Below are 19,529 nucleotides of genomic sequence, written 5' to 3' on the forward strand. Positions count from 1 at the left end.
TTCGTTCACTTGACCTTGGCGCAAATTCTCTTGATAAGAGCCTAGGGCACTTGGTCGGAAACCCCCGTCTGTTCATTTATTGCATAGGAATCCTCGTCATAATAGCACTCATCATTTTGTGGTAGTGGTTTCGACAAATAGTTGACTGCATTTATCATTTCTACATCCCCAATGACATGTTTTAGTACCAAACCATGCTCGGTTCTCATCTGAGCCATTTCTTCGCGAATCTCATTTGTGGCTGGGTTATGAGTGGACTACATTGCAAAGGTGTTTCTCCCTGTATCAGACTTCCTAGTACTCCAAGCTTTATTATTCTGGGAGATTTTCACTAATTTCTCAGCAATCTCTGCATAGGGGCATTCCCCATAAGATCCACCTGCTATAATGTCCAAAGCCGCTTTATTATTATCATCCTATCCCCGATAGAAGTATTTCTTCAGTGATGCATCATCTATACGGTGATTTGGAACACTTCTCAAGAATGAGGGGAATCTATCCCATGAACTACTAACTGACTCTCTTGGTAGAGACACCAAATTGCTCACTTTGTCGTTGTGGTTTAGTTTCTTGGAGACCGGATAGTAGGGTGCTAACAAAACATACCTTAGTTGGTTCCAAGTGAAGATTGAGTTATAAGGGAGCTCAGTGAACCATATAGCAACCTCTCCTGTCAGTGAGAGAGGAAACCCTCTAAGCCCTAATACATCTAAATCCAAATCAGGCCTCCCTACACAACTTTTACACACTGCCCTTACCTTAGCTATATGGTAATGTGGATCCTCAGAAGGTAGCCATGAAAACAAACCTCTGATAGTGAGCATTTGAACCAGGCTACTAGTTACCACAAAAGTATGGCATTTGGATAGAGGAGGCAAAACAAGTTGCCCATCAGAGTCTGCTATTTTATTATAGCCTCTGTAGTATGCTTGGGTCCGTGAAGCGGGATTTTGTCCCCTCTGTTGGTGTTCACCCAGAGTATGGGGTAACAACTAACCATGAACATCAATCGGAGTTGGGATGTTCTGGTTTGGATCATCATCATTTATTGCCAAGTTTCGATTCATATTGTGCAGTGTATGGTCTAATTCGTGATTGTAGGGAAACAAGGGTTCTCTTCCTCCCCGTGTATTTTGCATAAAAGGTGGATAGTTCTGAAAAAATTTAAAAACAATAAAACAAAGTAAAACAAATAAAATATCAACTAAACTATAGTAATAAGTAATCTAAAAGCTATATTCCCTGGCAGCGGCGCCAAAATTTGATACACTCAAACATAATTATAAAATAAGAAGTAAAGCAGTCGTATCATTTAAATAACCCAACTAGTGAGGTTGGGATCGTTGCCACGAGGAAAATAGTCTAGACTTAACTTCAATATATTATTACTATTGTTCAGTCAATGACATCCTTGGAAAGTTTAAACAATAAAAGGGGGGTTTATATATCTAAATGAAAGAAAATAACTAACGCAATTGAAAGAGACACTTAACAGCTTTAAATGTTCAATTTTAATCAATTAATCAAAGTAAATAGGGTTTACATGTTCCCCACAGGTTCATAAATTGATAATTCTAACTATAACAATTCTTTCCTAGTATCTTGCATATAAAGTGATAAGTTATGTATTTCTAAATCCTTGGTTCGTCATCTAGAAAATCTCACTCCGTACCTTGGTCCGGCTACGTGTGTTACTATCCTAACCCTTATCTTTACCCCATATTAAGCATCACATTCGATATTTGACTTAGTTATTACCTCGGACTAATCAATACTAGACTATTAGATAGTGTACACTAAATCTATGTTAATAATTCTTTTCCTATTATCTACCTCCTTGGTCCGGCAAGTAGCATTCAGGCAAGTTCTAACGTTGGCCATCCGTTAAAAAGAGTTCTATGCGAAAGAATTATTAATAGAGGCAAGACACTATACTAGAATCGTTATTTTAGTTAGGTTTTATCTCATTATTTGCCTATGGTTCCCACAACCCTAGTTATGGAGTTTAGTTACTCATAGTCATAATCACAATATTCAAATATATTAAATAAGAATTCATGTACTTACTTCGATGAGAAAGAGTAAAATCCAAAAGTTTGCTTGATTAATCACCAATAATCACTTGCAAGAATCTCAAAGTAATCAACAATCTCAAAAAAAAGTCTAATGATTCTCAAAAGTCTAACAATACAGTGTCTACTAATATGATGTCTAAAAATACGGAGTCTAACAATAAAGAGTCTAACAATACGGAGTCTAACCTCAAAATTTTTCGAACTATTTATAGAAAATAAAAACCTATTTAAACAAGGACTCTATTTGTTGGAAATCTATCAAAACGCAGCAGGGTTGACGGAACTCGCGATGGATCGTTGTGGTCACGACGAACCTGCATGGACTCCGTCGTCCCATAATTATGCAATTTCTTTGGCTGCTCTCTTTATTACCTTCGACGTCAAGTATTACGGACTGTCATAGGCACAACGATCCGTCGAGGGTCTTTATTCTAAAACACTAGATCTCATGGAATATGGGTACTGGGATTACTTCTCTAAACTTCATGACGAACCTGCAGGACAAACTGTCATAGACACGACGGACTGTCACAAGATTCGTAACCCCACACTTGGTCAGACTTCCACATCTTCCATCAGCAGCTGCACTACGCTGCCACCTACGAACCGTCACAAGCACGACGGACCGTCACAAGCTCCGTAGGTGGTCTCTTCTGCATTTCTTCTGTCAAAATCTCCGCATTCATATTTGGACAGATTTTCTGCAAAATAAAGAGAAACTTATATAAATATTAGCACAAAAAGTCTTTTGGATACACTAAACTTAAGGAAAAAGTATTAATAATACCGTGAAACCACGGTATATCAATTAGGTATATAAACATCATTTTAACCTTTATTAAGTTATTAAACCTCATGTAGGGATATATCTTAGGTCATACGATTTCCGAGCTGTTTCAATTACCATCACAATGATGACACAACACATATTTTTAATAAGGAGGAATTCATTTTTTTCTAGAATTTTCAAATTTGAGTATCATTTATTTTCCTTTTTCCCTTTACTTCATGTCTTTGAATTCTGTCTACCACAACCACAACATAGTCTTTTGGACAATGTTTGCTATTTAAACATTGAAATGCTTCAAAAAGGTTTTTTTTGGTGAGAAAGTAGGGATAATTTAGTTCAAGAGGCTTTTGTCGGTTGTCAACAAATATTTTCGGATAAGTTTTTGCAAACATGGATTAACACCATCACAAGGTAGTCATTAAATGGCTTTATGGACAATTTGGTTCCTTCATTGAATTTTTCCCGAGATCATGTCCACATTCACCAAGATTTATAAAACATCAAGGAATATTACAGGCCTCTACATGGACGCTTTCAAGCAAACATCTACCACACATTACACTTCCAAAAAAAATCATTTATCATATCCCCAAAACATAAAAAATTTACATTGGATGTTCCGTTCGGGGATTAATGTCACGACCTGGGGTTATCCCCTAGAATTAACATGACATACTTGACCCCCAAGGGGTTCATACAAGAAAATAATATAATCTTAACATCAATACATATAATAATGCAGAAAATTTTAAACTTTTACAATTAAAGTCAATTTTTTTTCATAAACGAACATAAGAGTGTAGACTTGTGTCATTCACCATTCAATATAATAGGGACAAAAAATAGGGTCAAAATACCTTTGCATAAATAAGTTCTAAAAATAGAAAGTACAATCAAAACTAGAAAAGATAACATTTTGTCCTCGAATTTGAGTGTAACTACAAGGGAGTAACCACTAGACGTTACTTGCATTTTTGTCCTTGAAGAGGACTTGGACAAGCTCTTAGCATTCGTCATATCATATATCATAGAATAAAAATGCAACAAATCTAAAACATTTACTTTTGAGTTCAAACATCATATATGAAAATAGAATCTAAAGTTGTCACTACACACCATCTAAACATAGGAATATAGAAAATTGGGACTTAGCCCTTACATCAATAAATAGTCTAGAATTAGGAAATACCATATTAACTCTAACATAAGCAAAGAATTTAAAGATAGATCATAAGAGTCTTGTCTTGGATATGAGGACTCACCAACTTGGAGAAGCAAGTTACAAGTATCCATGAAAGCTACTTAGATTATTAATTGGCAAGAGCCTACGTTGTAGTGAAAAAGGAAAGATGTATGGGTTAGTACATCGCACGTAATAAGTATGGATCCTATGCATAAAAATCATCAATGCATTCATAAAAGAATATTTTAGTCAAAACATGCTTTTTACCAAGTAATATAATATACATAATGTGAGCGTCATAAGCCAACTCAACATGATATTACCCCACATGTAGACAACTCAATTAATACTTGTGGAATTCAAATAATAGAACCCCATAACCCTATTCAAAACTAAAAAATGCAAGATTAGAACCCCATAAGCCTATTCAAAGATAAGTATCACATTAAGCAACCTACTTCATACCTACATTCATAATCTCATATTTCATCATAACTTGCTATATTCATAAAGATCACACGTAGCTTAACATACATGAGTCATAATCAACATAATCATAAAAGAACGCCACAAAGACACTCCCGTAGGATCCAACAAGTGCAATGTATAAGAGGAGTCCCATACCGTCCCTCACACTATGTAGAAACCCCTAAACAAAAGCACTAATGAGAGTTCAGAGATTTACCTTGTTCATTTATGTTTGCATTGGAAAAAGAGACTATAATAGCCTACATTAGACCACGTGAGCTACATGAAATCCCGTGTTCTACTCCCACACAAAAAGGAGAGGGTCAACACTTGAAAATGGTGTAACCTTTTGTAAATATCTATCTCGGTGAATCCAGTAAGCTAGAGTCCTATGTAAGCAAATAGTTAAGAGTCAAGGATATTGTTACTAGGAACTGTAACTTTCTAAATGTAGGGGTTTCTCTGTCATGAAACAACACATAGATTGGGAATCCGTACTTTTTAAATGTGGGGAAACCCATATGGGGAGCCGAACATAATAAATATGAGACCCCCATATCATTTACATGACCTTGAAGTGATAAGCATAAATTCCCATTAGTAATCATCTTTACTAATCAATTAAGGTTACATTAGCCTCTACTATAACCTTATGTAATCATCTAATGATAATATCTTATAGGTGATCATAAGTGAGAACAATACTTTAACTTTGAAACACAAGGAAGTGAGTAAATATTTCATTTAAACAATTCATTATAATCATGAGAACTACCTTTAAATAATATAACCAACCTAAACATAACATATATATCTAAATCAAAGGTATACGGTTAGGGATGATGGAGTCTTGTCATCAATACTGACGTACTGTGATTTAATCATATTGCTAATGCATTTAACTTAAAAATTGTGCGTATCTACAATATTTTTAATGATTTTTAAAATATTTCATGTCTTCTTTTGCAGGAAAGATGTTCAGGCAGGAAATTGGGAATATAACTGGAAAAAGTGCAAAAACAGACATGCAGAGGCAATTCATTGACCTTTGTCCATTTAATGCTCTGTAGGTGAAGGTTTTAGATGAGGAACCCTGGCATTGGACGAAACTAGGTTAGCTTTACCAAGTGTGGAACCACGATTTAGCATCAAGGTCTGTCAACTAATCAACGAACCATACTAGTAAACCGTAGTCTGTGACTGTGAGGGTTATAGTTTCTGATAATTGAAAAATCTTAGTATGGGGTAATAGAGATGTATCGATGGATAGTATATAGAACAACATACCAAGTTTTTGGTCCATCGTTTGATTTAGAGAGGGTGCCATCCGAAGATCAAACTATTTTCTATGTTCCTGATGACAGAAGCAAACCACAGACGCTTGATCAATCGACGACCGGTTAGTTGTCTTGTTGATAGAAGATGTGTCCCTGAACAAAACATTCCTATTTTTAAATCCTTTTTCATTAAGACTTCATTTTCTATAAATAGGGGATAAAAATCTCTTTTTGGGAGTTGACTTCTATTACATTTGTTCTAGTTCTTTCTTTTGTAATTGCCTTTGCAACTTTAGAAATTTATCAATTTCAAGAGATAATTTGAAGGTTTTGGTTTGCAATTTAGGCGCAATTTCTGGGTTTGTTCTATTTGATAACTAAGTTCATGATTTGTTCATCTAAATATATGAATTGTGATCTTGCTAAAATGGGTAACTAAATCAACAACTAGGTTTGTTGAAGAATGAGGGATTAACAATGTATAACTACCAATTGAGCAATTTTTTGATAGTGTTTTTTAATGCATTGATAGTTGTTTTTTTAGAAGTGTCTTTAATGAGTGCATGCGTTAGAACTCACCTTGTTTCTACTTGCTTGAAAAAGGAGGTAGTTGATAAGATAATAATTATAAATATAGTTTTAGTGTGATACTATAAAATAGGCTAGTGTCGACTTATGTGAAGTAATAACTAAGCCATACATTGATTATGATGTCTAATATGAGGTAATGGTAAGGGTTAGTAAATTATACACATGTAGCCGGACCAAGTGTAACGACCCGTTTAGTCGTTTTGAGCAGCAAACTTTATTTCTGGAAAAACTGGCAGAAGCGACGGACCCCACGACGGACCGTCATGGGCACGACGGACCGTCATGGGCACGACGGACCGTCGCAGGGTCTCGTTTCAAAACACTTAGGAAATCTGAAATTGCGTACTAAAAATCGACTCTCTGAACTTTGTGACGGAATGGCAGGACGGACCGTCACAGGTGTGGCGGACCGTCACAGACCCTTGGTGGAAATATTGGGTCTCTGAACTCTGCGACGACCTGCAGGACGGACCGTCTCAGGCACGACGGCCCGTCACAGGTTGCGCAAATCCCAGGCAGAATCGGATTTCTGGTTAAGTTTTAAGGGACGTTTTGGGACTATTCTTTCCATAATTATAGATTTCGTGGGTTTATATTAATAACTCAAATTCTTGAGGGTTAAAAGAGGTAACCCTAAGTTAATTAGTGGGGTATTATTGCCATCTTTTATTCTTAATTATATACTAATTAGGGTAAAAGAAAGAGGGTTTGAATAAGAAAATAGAGAGAACAAAGAGAGAGAGAAATTGATCGATCAAGAGACAGAGGGAATATCAAAGCTTGGGAAATTGCTTGTTGATTCCAATTCTTAGGTTGAGGTAGGTTATGGTTTTCATGCTTTCATAGTAAACTCTTAATAGGGAATGATATGTATTGGTAGTATTGTAAACCCTACTATAAGCTTAATTGTATGTTTGCGTGAATATGATTATGTGATTGTGATAAGATAAGCATGATGAAAATATTGAATCCCAAATCTTGAAAGGAAACTTTAATGTACATTATTAATGATGATGCCTTGGTATAGAAGAAGGCTTGATGAATTAAAGTAATGGGATTGATGATACCTTGGTATAGAGAAGGCCTGATGATTTACAGAATGATGTAGTGGATCGGGTGTCACGAACCGACACGTAGAATTAGGGGATCGGGTGTCACGAACCGACACGTAGATTTAGGGGATCGGGTGTCACGAACCGACACGTAGAATTAGTGGATCGGGTGTCATGAACCGACACGTAGAATTAGGGGATCGGGTGTCACGAACCGACACGTATAATTAGAGGATCGGGTGTCACGAACCGACACGTAGAATTAGGGGATCGGGTGTCACGAACCGACACGTAGATTTAGGGGATCGGAGTGTCACGTACCGACATAAGAGGAATAATGAATATGAGGGATTGGAGGGTCACGTACCGACACAAGAGAATTAAAGATAATGAATCTTGAAAGAGGTTAATATACTCAATCTAACGAACATGATTCCCAAATGAGTATGGTATTGGGGCTTGAGTCCTCATGTGTGAACTTGACGGTAATTGTTAATGATATAGTGCTTGTTGTTGTTACATGTTGAGTATCATAGTTGATTTTATGATATTACTTGATATATAGGGTTTTCTATTTTAAGTTGGCCGATGATATCTACTCAGTACCCGTGTTTTGTACTGACCCCTACTTTTATGTTTTTCTTCTTGTTATTTGTGGAGTACAGCAAACGTGCCATCGTCTTCAACTCAACAGTAATTCAAGCCAGTCTTACTACATCGGAAATTCAGGGTGAGCTAATGCTTCTAGCTTGGACTGGATCTTCTTCTTCAAGTCTTGATGCCTTGAACTTCCGGCATGGACTAGCTTCTTATGTATTTTTTAGCTTTTAGAAAACTCTTAGAATTAGTAGTTTAAAGTAGATGTTCTTGTGATGATGACTTCAAGATTCTGGGGATAATAATAACATGTTGAGTTATAGATGTTGATTATTTATGAGTTTAAGTTTTCCGCATTACTTTCTGTTTATATTATATTGAAATATTAAGGTTTAGATTGGTTGGTTCGCTCACATAGGAGGGTAAGTGTTGGTGCCAGTCGCAACTCGGTTTGGGTCGTGACACCAAGGTGCGGGGTGAAAATTTTAAGATGTCGGACCAGCGATTTATAGATATCAAACTTATCAATTTGCATGTAATACGCTAGGAAAGTATTGTTATTACTAGGATTAGCGCGTTACGATGTGTTGGGGAACACACACACCCCAGTTATTTTCTCATCTTGATAACAACTAAAGTTTCCTTTTATTCACTTGATAATCATAGAATTGAAGTTATTTGTCTCACAAACACCCCCTTTATTTAGTTGCATTGGAAACACCTTGACTAAAAATATATAATAGTGGGTTAAAGTTCATTCTAAGCCAATTTCCTTGTTTTATAGATCCCATCCTATTAGTTCGGTTCTTTACCAGATAACTATATCTTATGCTTTTTTAAGGAGGTGCAGTTTGGGCATATCAAACCCTACAACAACACATTAGCTACAACATCATTTATATCCAAGCAATTCATCTAACATATTTAAGTTCAAGAAAGAAATAGAATTCATACCTCCTTGCCCTTTCATGGGACTTCATACTTTAATCACCCAAGAATGAATAATCAACACAGTAAACAAGGTAATTCAAGAAGAAATAACATAATTAACATCAATTTACTTAAATCACATATTCATCATCTTCACAATTCCATATCAATTCAACGATTTCATGAAATTGGGGAAAGACATGGGTCCAGGGGAATCTTGAGTTAATAACAAGAATAAACATCAATATGTACATAAAAAAATTAATTGACCATAATATATCATAATTGATTGTTAATTTTGTTTTTCAATAAAGACTAATGTGTAGTGAAAAACTCTAGCTTTGGGGAAGCTTGAAAACACTTTTGGATGGATCTCTTGGGGAAAGGAATCCCAAGAACAAAACAAAACATACCTTAACCACGATTTTTTCCACCAATTTGAGTAGAAAATTTGGGGACTCGGTCTTTTTCTTCAAGCTTTAAAGATTCTCTTGTAGAGAGTGAGTAGAGATTTTTTTTAGAGAGAAGTGGGAGTGATTTGTATTTCAATTTGGAGGTTTGATTTGGGTGGGTTAAATGTGGTGAAAAGATGATTTAAAATAAATATATAACACTCCCCTAAAATACCCAAAAGACCCCTCACATAATTTAACATTTTAATGCAGTAAAACATTACTTCAAATGTAAGATTTTTCATCGGGAAACAAGTCCACATCGCGGAGATGTTTCCGAAAGATCTTCGAAATTAATTTTTACGGTAGAGTCCACGACATGCCTGCAACAAGGACTGGTTACTCCCATGTGTAATGTCCTTCTTCTTTAGGAAACTTATTGTCCAATAGATGTATTCTCATCAAGGACTTCTAGGGTGGTCCTTGGGGGGTAAGACATGGACATTTTGACCCTACATACATTATTTTACCTGTTTAGTGAATTTTTACATGTTTTAGACTTCACAACACTCTCAAATCTTCACAAGACCAAAGGACGTTTACTGGTTCAATTTCAATAGTTTCCGGGCATCCTGGTCGTCCTTGACGTTTAAGCTCTATTATTTTTTAATCTAGTTCATTACATCAATCTAGTTCTGAAGACATAATTTTAGAAATTATTCATTAGGTGAGTCTCTACTCTAGGTCATTAAATTTGTGGTGTGTTAACTAATCCACCGTCAGGAACATCGTGCCCGAATGACACCATAAGCCTCTTATAGGGACAAGAAAGAGAAGCACTACTAGTGTCCCAAAATCAAGATTATCATACTGAGTCACAACTTATAGGAGGAATTCTCAATTTCTTAAAATATAATATCATATCATAAAAAAAGGTAAGTAATCCACAATTCCTCACATATAAAATCTCACCCTCTCACAGCACATCAGGAGGAACTACCTTCTCCATTTACATATGGCCTCAATGTAATAATTAGAAAGTTTACATGCAATTTTAGTCTCAAAACTACATGAAGTATTATTAAGACAACTCTCATGAAAACAATATAACACACAAACATAAGTGTAAATTAACCATGAGACATATCTCATAAAAATTCAATTCAAACATAAACTTCGATAATGATATGCACCTACAAGGAAGTCATGTCATGGTCATCAACACATATGACTCTTAATTTGTAATAATTTATGAGAAACCACCAACCTGAATATCGGTTACATGTGAGAGGATATATATAAGGATAGCGGGACTTCATGCTAGCCTCGGCCACCCATGTTACATCCACAACTAGATGGTTTCCCCATAGGACTTTTACGGAGGAAACCTCTTGATTCCTCAATCTCTTTACTTGATGATATAAGATCTCAACCGAAACCTCTTCATATGAAAGGTTCTTATTCACCCCTAAATATTATAATGGGAGAATAGACACCGGTTCACCGATACATTTCTTGAGCATAGAAACATGATACATTGAGTGAACAAGGCCAAATCATTTGATAATTCCAACTTATAAACAACTTTTCTAACTCACTTCACAATTTGAAAGGTCCCACATAGCACAAACTATGTTTCCCCTTCTTACCAAACCTGATCACCCCTTTTATGTGTGAAATATTGAAGTAGACCTAATGACCTAATTTGAATTCAAGATTTGTTTTTCTATTGTCGGCATATGTCTTTTCCCAAATATAGGCTATCATTTGAACTTTTCACGTGGCCTCACAGACTATCTCGGAACTAAAAAGTGCAAATTCACCAACCTCGAGCCACCCAACCAAAGACCTTAACCTCTTACCATAAAGTGCTTCAAATTTTTGCATATAAATACTCGAATGGTAGCTATTGTTGTAGGAGAATTCTATCAAATGCAGCTTCTCATTATAATTACCTTTGAAGTCAATGACACACGCTCTAAACATATCTTCTTGGATTTTGATGGTGTGTTCCTCTTGAACATTCGTTTAGGGGTGAAACGGAGTACAAAGTTTCACTTGAGTGCCAAGCCCACTTCTGAAAGACCTCGAAAAATGAGAAGTGCATTGGGCACGTCAATAGAAAATGATCGACGAAGAGTCCCCATGCAACCCTACAATCTCACTAATGTCCAATCTAGCATACTCTTTTATCGAATATGAGACTTTGATGGGAAGAAAGTGTGCCAATTTTGTCAACCTATCAACAATAACTCATATGGAGTCATGTTGCCTACGGGTGCAAGAAAAACATATCACGAAGTCCATTTCGACATCTTCTCCCTTTTAAGTAGTGATATCAATATCTTGAGTTAGACCTCCTATTCCTTGATACTTAGCCTCGGCTTATTGGCAATTTGAGCATGTAGAAACAAAGTTTTCTATGTTCTTTTTTATCTTATTCCACCAATTAATCTCACGTAAGTCACGGTACATTTTTGTGGCCCCCGGATAGATAGAATATTCATACCCATAGGACTTCTTTAAGATTGTTTCCCTTAGGCCATCCACATCTGATACACATAACCTTCCTTGATGCCTTAGATCACCATGTTATCCTTGAGATAGAGTTTAATAGATTTGGTGAGAAAAAATCCTTTTAAATTCCATCAAGATATGGTTCAGATGTTGTTTAGACTTAACACCAATAACGGATGACAGGAAATCATGATAGATCATGAAACCCCCTTTCGATTAATCTTCTCGTCGGATATCAATCGGGATAGACTATGTTCATCACGGGCTAAATACCTTTTCTATTCTTAAGTATGTGATGCAATATACATAGATACACAATCAAGGCATACGTAACCACATTGTATTTCCCCAGGAGGGGGAGGGTGGCTTATAGGACACTCACATAGTAATTTTTTAAAACCTCTAACCAATTGGCACACATTAATTTTTTTTTTATTGAACACATATTGGCGACTCTAGTGATAGGTGAACACATCACCATGTAACCCATAAGGATAGTGTCTCCAAATAATTAAAGCAAATACTACAACTGCTAGTTCAAGGTTATGAGTTCGGTAGTTATTCTCATGAACCTTTAGTTGTCTAGAGGCATATGCTGTAAACCTTACAATGTAGCATGAGGAAAAATTTTGTCCTATTCGAGAAGCATCACAATAAACTAGAAAACCTTAGGTACCCTACTATAAGGTTGACAGCTAAGCGGATGTGAGTTTATCTTCCAATAATTGGAAGCTCTTTTCACATGATTTTGACTTTTCAAACTTGGGACTTCTTTTGAGTCAAGTCCATAAATGGAGATGTGATAGATGAAAATCCCTTGATAAACCTCCTATAGTATCCAAATAAAACCAAAAAGTATCTGATTTCGGTAGGACTCAATGGTCTACGACAACATTTGACAACATCTGTCTTTATCAAATTAACCTCCACACCTTCACTAGTGACTAGGTGACTAAGAACGAAATCGAACTCAACTAATATTCACATTTACTATAATTGGTAAAGATAAGGTTGTCCTTAAGGAATTGCAAAACTATCCTTAAATGGTTCATATGATCATTTTCACCCTAAAAGTACACAAAGATGTCGTCAATGAAAACAATCACAAACATATCATTATAACTTCTATAAACTCTATACTTGACGTCCATGGAAACCATGGGGAATTTGTGAGGCAAATATGCATTAATTAAAATTCAAAATGATCAAATATAGTAGGGAAAACCGTCTTTGGAATATCAACGCACCTTACCTTAAGTTTCTGATAACCCGACCTCAAGTCAAAGTTTGAAAAGTAGCTTGCTCCTTGGAGTTGATCATAAAAATCATCAATCTTAGGGAGATATGCTTGGTTGAATAAAACCCTTATTTCGCAAATCCATGAGTTGAGTCTCTAATTCTTTATACATTGTTGGGCCATTCAGTACGGAGAGATTGGGATGGGTTTTGTATCCGACAATAAGTCAATACCGAAATCTATTTCCCTTTCGGGAGGAATTCCAAGTAGGTCATCGGTAATGACATACGCAAAATCCTTTACCTATGGGGACCAACTCTACTAGAGGATCTCGCACTCAAGTCCATGACTCTCAAAACATGATAGTGTCATCCCTTAGCAATCAATTTACAAAATTGAACACATGAAATTATTTCAATTTTTGGCGCTAAGTTTCCCATCTTCTATTCCTCAATGGGTTCTTTCGGAAATCAAAACATTACTACCCAAGTTCTATAATCAATTGAAGCGGAATAAGAATTTAACCAATCCATACAAAAATAACATCAAAATCCAACATGTCAAGTTCTACTATATCAACCAGTGTGAGTATATTAGGCAATGAAATGTGACAACCTCTATAATCTCTTTTAGCGTCTACGAAATCACAAACTATGGTAGAAACCAAATAGGGTTCACTTTATACATCGAGAAGCATATTGAATTTCGTAGCCAATAAATGTGTTACAACATACAATGTGCCACTTGGATCCATTAATGAAAAAAATTAATTGAAAAAACTTGGAACATACTGGTAACAATATTCGGAGAGCTTTCTTGATCACCTCGGGATTAGAGAGCATAGATGTGATTCTTCATAAGAGCATTAGTATTGGAAGCACTTGCTTGTGCTTGAGCATTTTTCCTTCCTTGAGCTTGCATCATATGGAAGGTGCTCTTCATGTGGCCACTTTACACAGAACTATAGAAATTTCCCATACCAACTAGACATTTATCTTCATGTTTTCTGCGACACTTAGCACAAACATGTTTCTCAACATAAGGATTACCACCTTTTCCCTCTTGAAATTTGATGGTAGCCTTTTTAAATTTTTTTACCCTTGGAATATTATGCGGTCCTTTGTTGGAAAAACTCCTCTTAAACCTTAGCTTATCTTTAACCTCAAATCTTGTCTTGTAAGAGTTCCCATCTTCGGCCTTTGTCCTATTCAATTCCCTACCAATTTACTTAAGCTTTGTCTCCTCAATTTGTTCATCATGAACCATGAGAGGAGATATGTCCATGCTAGGAATCCACACAGATTACCTACATTCATTAACCACAAGGTTGTTTATCCACATAACAAATTTGTTCATCTTAGCCTTAGAATATGCCACCATAGTAGAAGCATTTTTGGATATTTGACTGAACTTGAGGGTATACTCCTTCAAACTCATACTCTCTTGACGAAGATTGACGAATTCTTGCATTTTCCTCTCCCTTAATTCAAAGGGATAGAACCTATCAAGGACGCCATCCTGAAGGAAGCCAACTAATCGGACCTTCCCTAACGTGGCTCTCCTCCTTCTATTGTTCATAGAAAACTTGAGCCACATCTTTTAGTGGATAGGCGTCTAGTTCCTGCTTTTTATGAGAAGACACACCCATAGCCTCTACCACCTTAAAAAATTCATCAATGAACCATTGTGGTTCCTCCTCCTTTTTGGATCGAAAGAAAGTAAGCGGATTCATCTTCGTGAAATCCCTAATCCTAGAAGCGGTCATGCTAGAATTGCGGTTAAATTGTACTCTAGTATCCCTAGAAACTTGAGTGACTAACACTTGAGAGTAAAGATATTATTAGCCACCCTTATATCAACATTAGACATAACCCCTTCTTCAATAAGAGCTTGACAACTCTGAGGAACTTGAGGGGGAACCGCCTCATTCACATTCTCCTCTTCGTCCTTTCTAAAATTGTTCCTTCTCGTATTCATTGCCTATAACCACAAGAAAAGGTTTAGAAGAAAGGACTAGTTATAGTTAGGAATCATAGGCACGACAAATCAATGTCATAAGGTTAAAGTCCCTAACCATCTCATAGCCTCTCATACATAAGTGTGGCACACTTCACACCCATAAATACTACTTTAATTTTTATGTTATGACATCAATCCTACATTAATGTAAACCTTATGCTCTAATACAATGTTTGTAATCATGAGAACTACCTTTCAGTCATATAAAAAACCTAACATAACATAAATTCATACTTCATAGGTAATTCAAGAGTATAGGGTTAAGGATGAGGGAACCTTGTCATCAAAACCACAACAACACATTAACTACAACATCATTACTATCCAAGTAATTCATTTAACTTAATTGAGTAAAAAAAAGAACCAAAATCATATCTTCCTGCTAATTCATGGGACTTCATAATTCAATAAACAAAAATGCATAATCAATACAAAAACATGTTAATTCAAGAAGAAATTACATAATTAACTTCAGTATAGTCAAATATCACATTTCCATATCAATTCATTTTCATGAAATTTGGGAAGAATATGGGTCCATGGGTATCTTGAGTGAATAACAAAAATTAACCATCAATATGTAATTAAAAACATTAATTGACCATAATTTTATCACAATTGATTCTTAATTTCATTTTTCAAAGAAAATTCTTGTGTAGAGAAAATACCTAGCTTGGGGAAGCTTAGAAAAACTACGGAGGGACCTCTATGGGAAATAAATACCAAGTGTGAAAGAAAACATAACTTAACCATGACTTTAGCAACCAATATGAGTAGGAGATTTTGTATTTGATCTTCTTCTTCAACCTACAAGGATTCTTCAATGGCGGGTGAGTAGAGCGCGAATTTAGAGAGAAGTGGGAGTGATTTTGATTTCAATTTGGGTGGGTAAAATATTGTGAAAAACTTATTTTAAATAAATACATAACCCTATCCTAAAATACAGAAAATACTCCTTAGTTTATTTGACTTTTTCCTAAAGTCAAACTTGACTTCAAATTTTAGAATTTTCATCGGGACACAAGTCTGCATCACGGAGCTATTCCCACATGATGTACAAAATTTATTGTTGATATAATAGAGTCTGCGACGTGTCTGTGAGATGGAAATTTTTTTTTGGTCCTGGTTAACAAGGTCTACAATGCGGACTTGTTTATCCAATGTGTAATGGCCTGCTTCCTTAGACACCTTCTTGGCCAATAGTTGGGTCCAACTCAAGGAACCATAGGGTAATGGCCTATTTGTAATGTCCTACTGCCTTAGGAGCTTACTGGCCAGTAGTTGCGTCGACCTCAAGAACCCCTTGGGTGGTCTTTGGGGGTTGGACCTTGATTTTTTTACCACATATACATTAATTTACCTATTTTTAAAGTATTTTTACAAGCTTTAGACTTAATATGACACTTCCAAACCTTCATAAGACCTAAGGATTTTTACTAGTTAAATTTCACTAGTTTCTGGACGTCATGGTTTTTTGAAGTTTAGGACCTTATAGTTTAAATCAGTTTACATCAGTCTAGGTCTAGAAATATCATTTTAGAAAGTATTCAATAGGTGAGGATCTAGTCTATCTTATTCAATTGACTGGGTGCTACATTGAGGACTCATTAAGCTAGGGAATAGTCAACCAAAACATTACATGAAAGAAGTAGTGTGTCTCAACGACCGAAACCTACACTCATAGTATGTAGAAGATATGGATTAGCACAATTAATATACTAAGTATTGAAGTCATGCACAAAATCGTTAAAAACATGCTTTAAAGGGACATTTAGTTGATATGATACATTTATCAAGTTACAAAGCCATTATGAAAATATATGAAGAAATATAAGTCAAACAAACATATAAGTGACCCAAGGACATACTATTGCATAACAATGGTAGGATCGCATATCCCTACAAAATAATACGAATCACATTTAGATCACCACTATCATACATATCTTGTTTTTACCCCATCAATAACAAATATACATAAGTCCGGAACGACTCATGGTTATAATGTGTAACAAGTGAGGTCAACCTTAGCATTCATATTTATCATACATACATAGTCCATAAGTCTTTACAACATAAGAGAACCTCACCATAACCCTTCTTAATGTCCACTAGTGCAATAGATGAGTAAAGTCCCATAACCCAACTAACAATAAGTTATTCCCCGTAAAGAGTCATAGCTAATGTCCATGTTCTTATCATAATTCATATTCTTATGATATACAGAAACATAGACTTAATCAACATAGACCATGTTCAGCACATGTAATCCGGTGTCTTACTCCAACACCGAAAAAGAGATGTCATACTTTCCTAAGCTATAACTAAAATATTAGCTGTGTAGATCAACTAGCTAAGACCTATGTGTTAAAATATTTATGGAATAAAGAGATTTTTACTAGAAACCCAAACTTTCAAACATAAAGGGTTTCCATCTCATGGGACACTTACATTGGGAAGCTCAACTAATAACGTAAAAACATTCATCTCATTTACATATCGAATGGATGTTAAAATTAATTCCCATTAGAAGTCATTTTATGTGTTTACTGTGTTCATATTCATCAAATAATGCAGTAGTAACTCTACAACATATAATCATAACAACCTATTCATTCATTGGGTGAGAATATCTTGTCAACCTTAGAATCAACAACATGTGAGTAAGCCTCTCACATCTTATCATAGTAAACTTTAAATTAACACAACATTCTTACCATAATCATAGTCATTTATACATAGTCATGTGTAAGGGTAGGGTATGAAGGATCTTACTACCAAAACAACCAATAAACAATAGTCATACGATCATTACCATATATGTGAATGATGTGTTCATATATAATGCTCGTCAACATTTACAAACCCTACCAAATAGCCTTTGAAGGATAAAAATAAAGATAAACCCTAAATTCTAAGATTACCACATTACGTAGAGAAATATAATGATTATATAACATAATTTATGTATACATACTCTAGTTCATACTTTTAGAAAAACAGGAAATCATGTGTCCAAGGGAGGTTTTTACCAAAATCCACTAGTACTAAAATAATACGACCATAAATAATAATATTAATCATATTATACCATAATTAAACAATTTGAATTTTTTTCGATGAAGACCCATGTTAAAGATTGAAAACCCCTAAGTTTGAGGAATTTAGATTCTTCAATACTAGGAGTTGTTTGGGTGATAGCTTCCCAAAGATAACTAGAATCCACACATTGAATCGAATTCCACAAGAAATTAAGGAAAAAATACTGATTCTTGGATCTCTATATTAACCTTGACCTTTCTCTTTAATGGACCCTAGAGAGTGAAATATATTTAAAAGGAGCGTTGGTTGAGCTTTGAGTTTGTAAATTCCTTGTTGTTAAAAAGTTGGTTAATAGTTAAAAGTAATTAAATCAGTCTGAAAAACCTATTCATAATTGTTCCCACTAATTAATTTGATTTGAATTTTCTAAAGTACCCCTCCATTGGACGACACATAGAGGACCTTTAGGGGTGACCTACAACCGATGACCTAAGCACAATATATGGGGTGATACCCCGTCTTAATCTCAGTGGTTTGAATCTTTAACTTGGGAAGAGTAGGGGAAACTGGCAAGATTAAGTTGCTTTCCATGACCCCCACCTATAGGCCGTGGGTCCACCCACGGTTCGTGGGTTCCCATTCGTGGGCTATGTTTTCTTTTGACAGCGTTTTGAGCCTTCACTTGGGTCCTCCTAAAAGACCCTTCAGGGATCCTAGGGGATCATGCCTTGAAATGTCGGTCCTAAACCGTTAGTACTAAGTAAGGGATGTCATTTTAGGACATTATTCTGTACATTAACATCTATCAGGATACAAACTCTCTGTTAGGCTCTAGGTTGGGTCAATAGATTTCAAGTGTGTTACATTGTCTCCCCATTGGGAACATTCGTCCCTAAAAGATGATCTAAATACTAAAATAACTTAGAAACAGTAGAATAGAAGCCCATTATTCATGGTACATAAAAATGTTAAAAACATAAAAATGCACTATTCACCTCATGCAAATTTCAAAAAAAAACCTCAACTTCATTTCATGAAATGATCAACGCCCAATACAAGAGAGTAGGAACTACATCTACAAAGTCAATATGCATGAAATGCAATATTTCTATTATTCGTAGGAGCAACTACCTTCTCGGATGAAATAAAAGCTCCACACAACAATATGGAGCGAACATGCGATTCCATCAAAAACACAACTAAGTATGCTCATCAATTCAGCTAATATATTAAAATTTACAATCATCATACTAAAACGAAAATCAACATGAGGATCACATAAATCATGAATATTAAATTTATTCTAGACATGAATTCTCACAAGAACATGCACAACAAAGGAAATTATTACAAACTCAT

At 35.5% G+C, this 19,529-nt stretch overlaps 1 protein-coding gene across 1 annotated transcript in view; it reads right to left on the reverse strand.

Moving 5' to 3' along the window:
- Positions 1 to 257: 257 nt before the first annotated feature.
- The window catches only part of LOC104649569 (uncharacterized), a 28,852-nt gene continuing 9,580 nt past the window's right edge, over positions 258 to 19,529 (reverse strand). Inside the window, exon 4 of the mRNA XM_069289807.1 lies at positions 258 to 379. Within this exon, the coding sequence (XP_069145908.1) occupies positions 258 to 379 (122 nt within the window). The remainder of the gene's footprint in view (positions 380 to 19,529) is intronic.

The sequence above is a fragment of the Solanum lycopersicum genome, chromosome 10 (genome assembly GCF_036512215.1).
Source record: "Solanum lycopersicum chromosome 10, SLM_r2.1".
NCBI classification, from domain to species: domain Eukaryota; kingdom Viridiplantae; phylum Streptophyta; class Magnoliopsida; order Solanales; family Solanaceae; genus Solanum; species Solanum lycopersicum.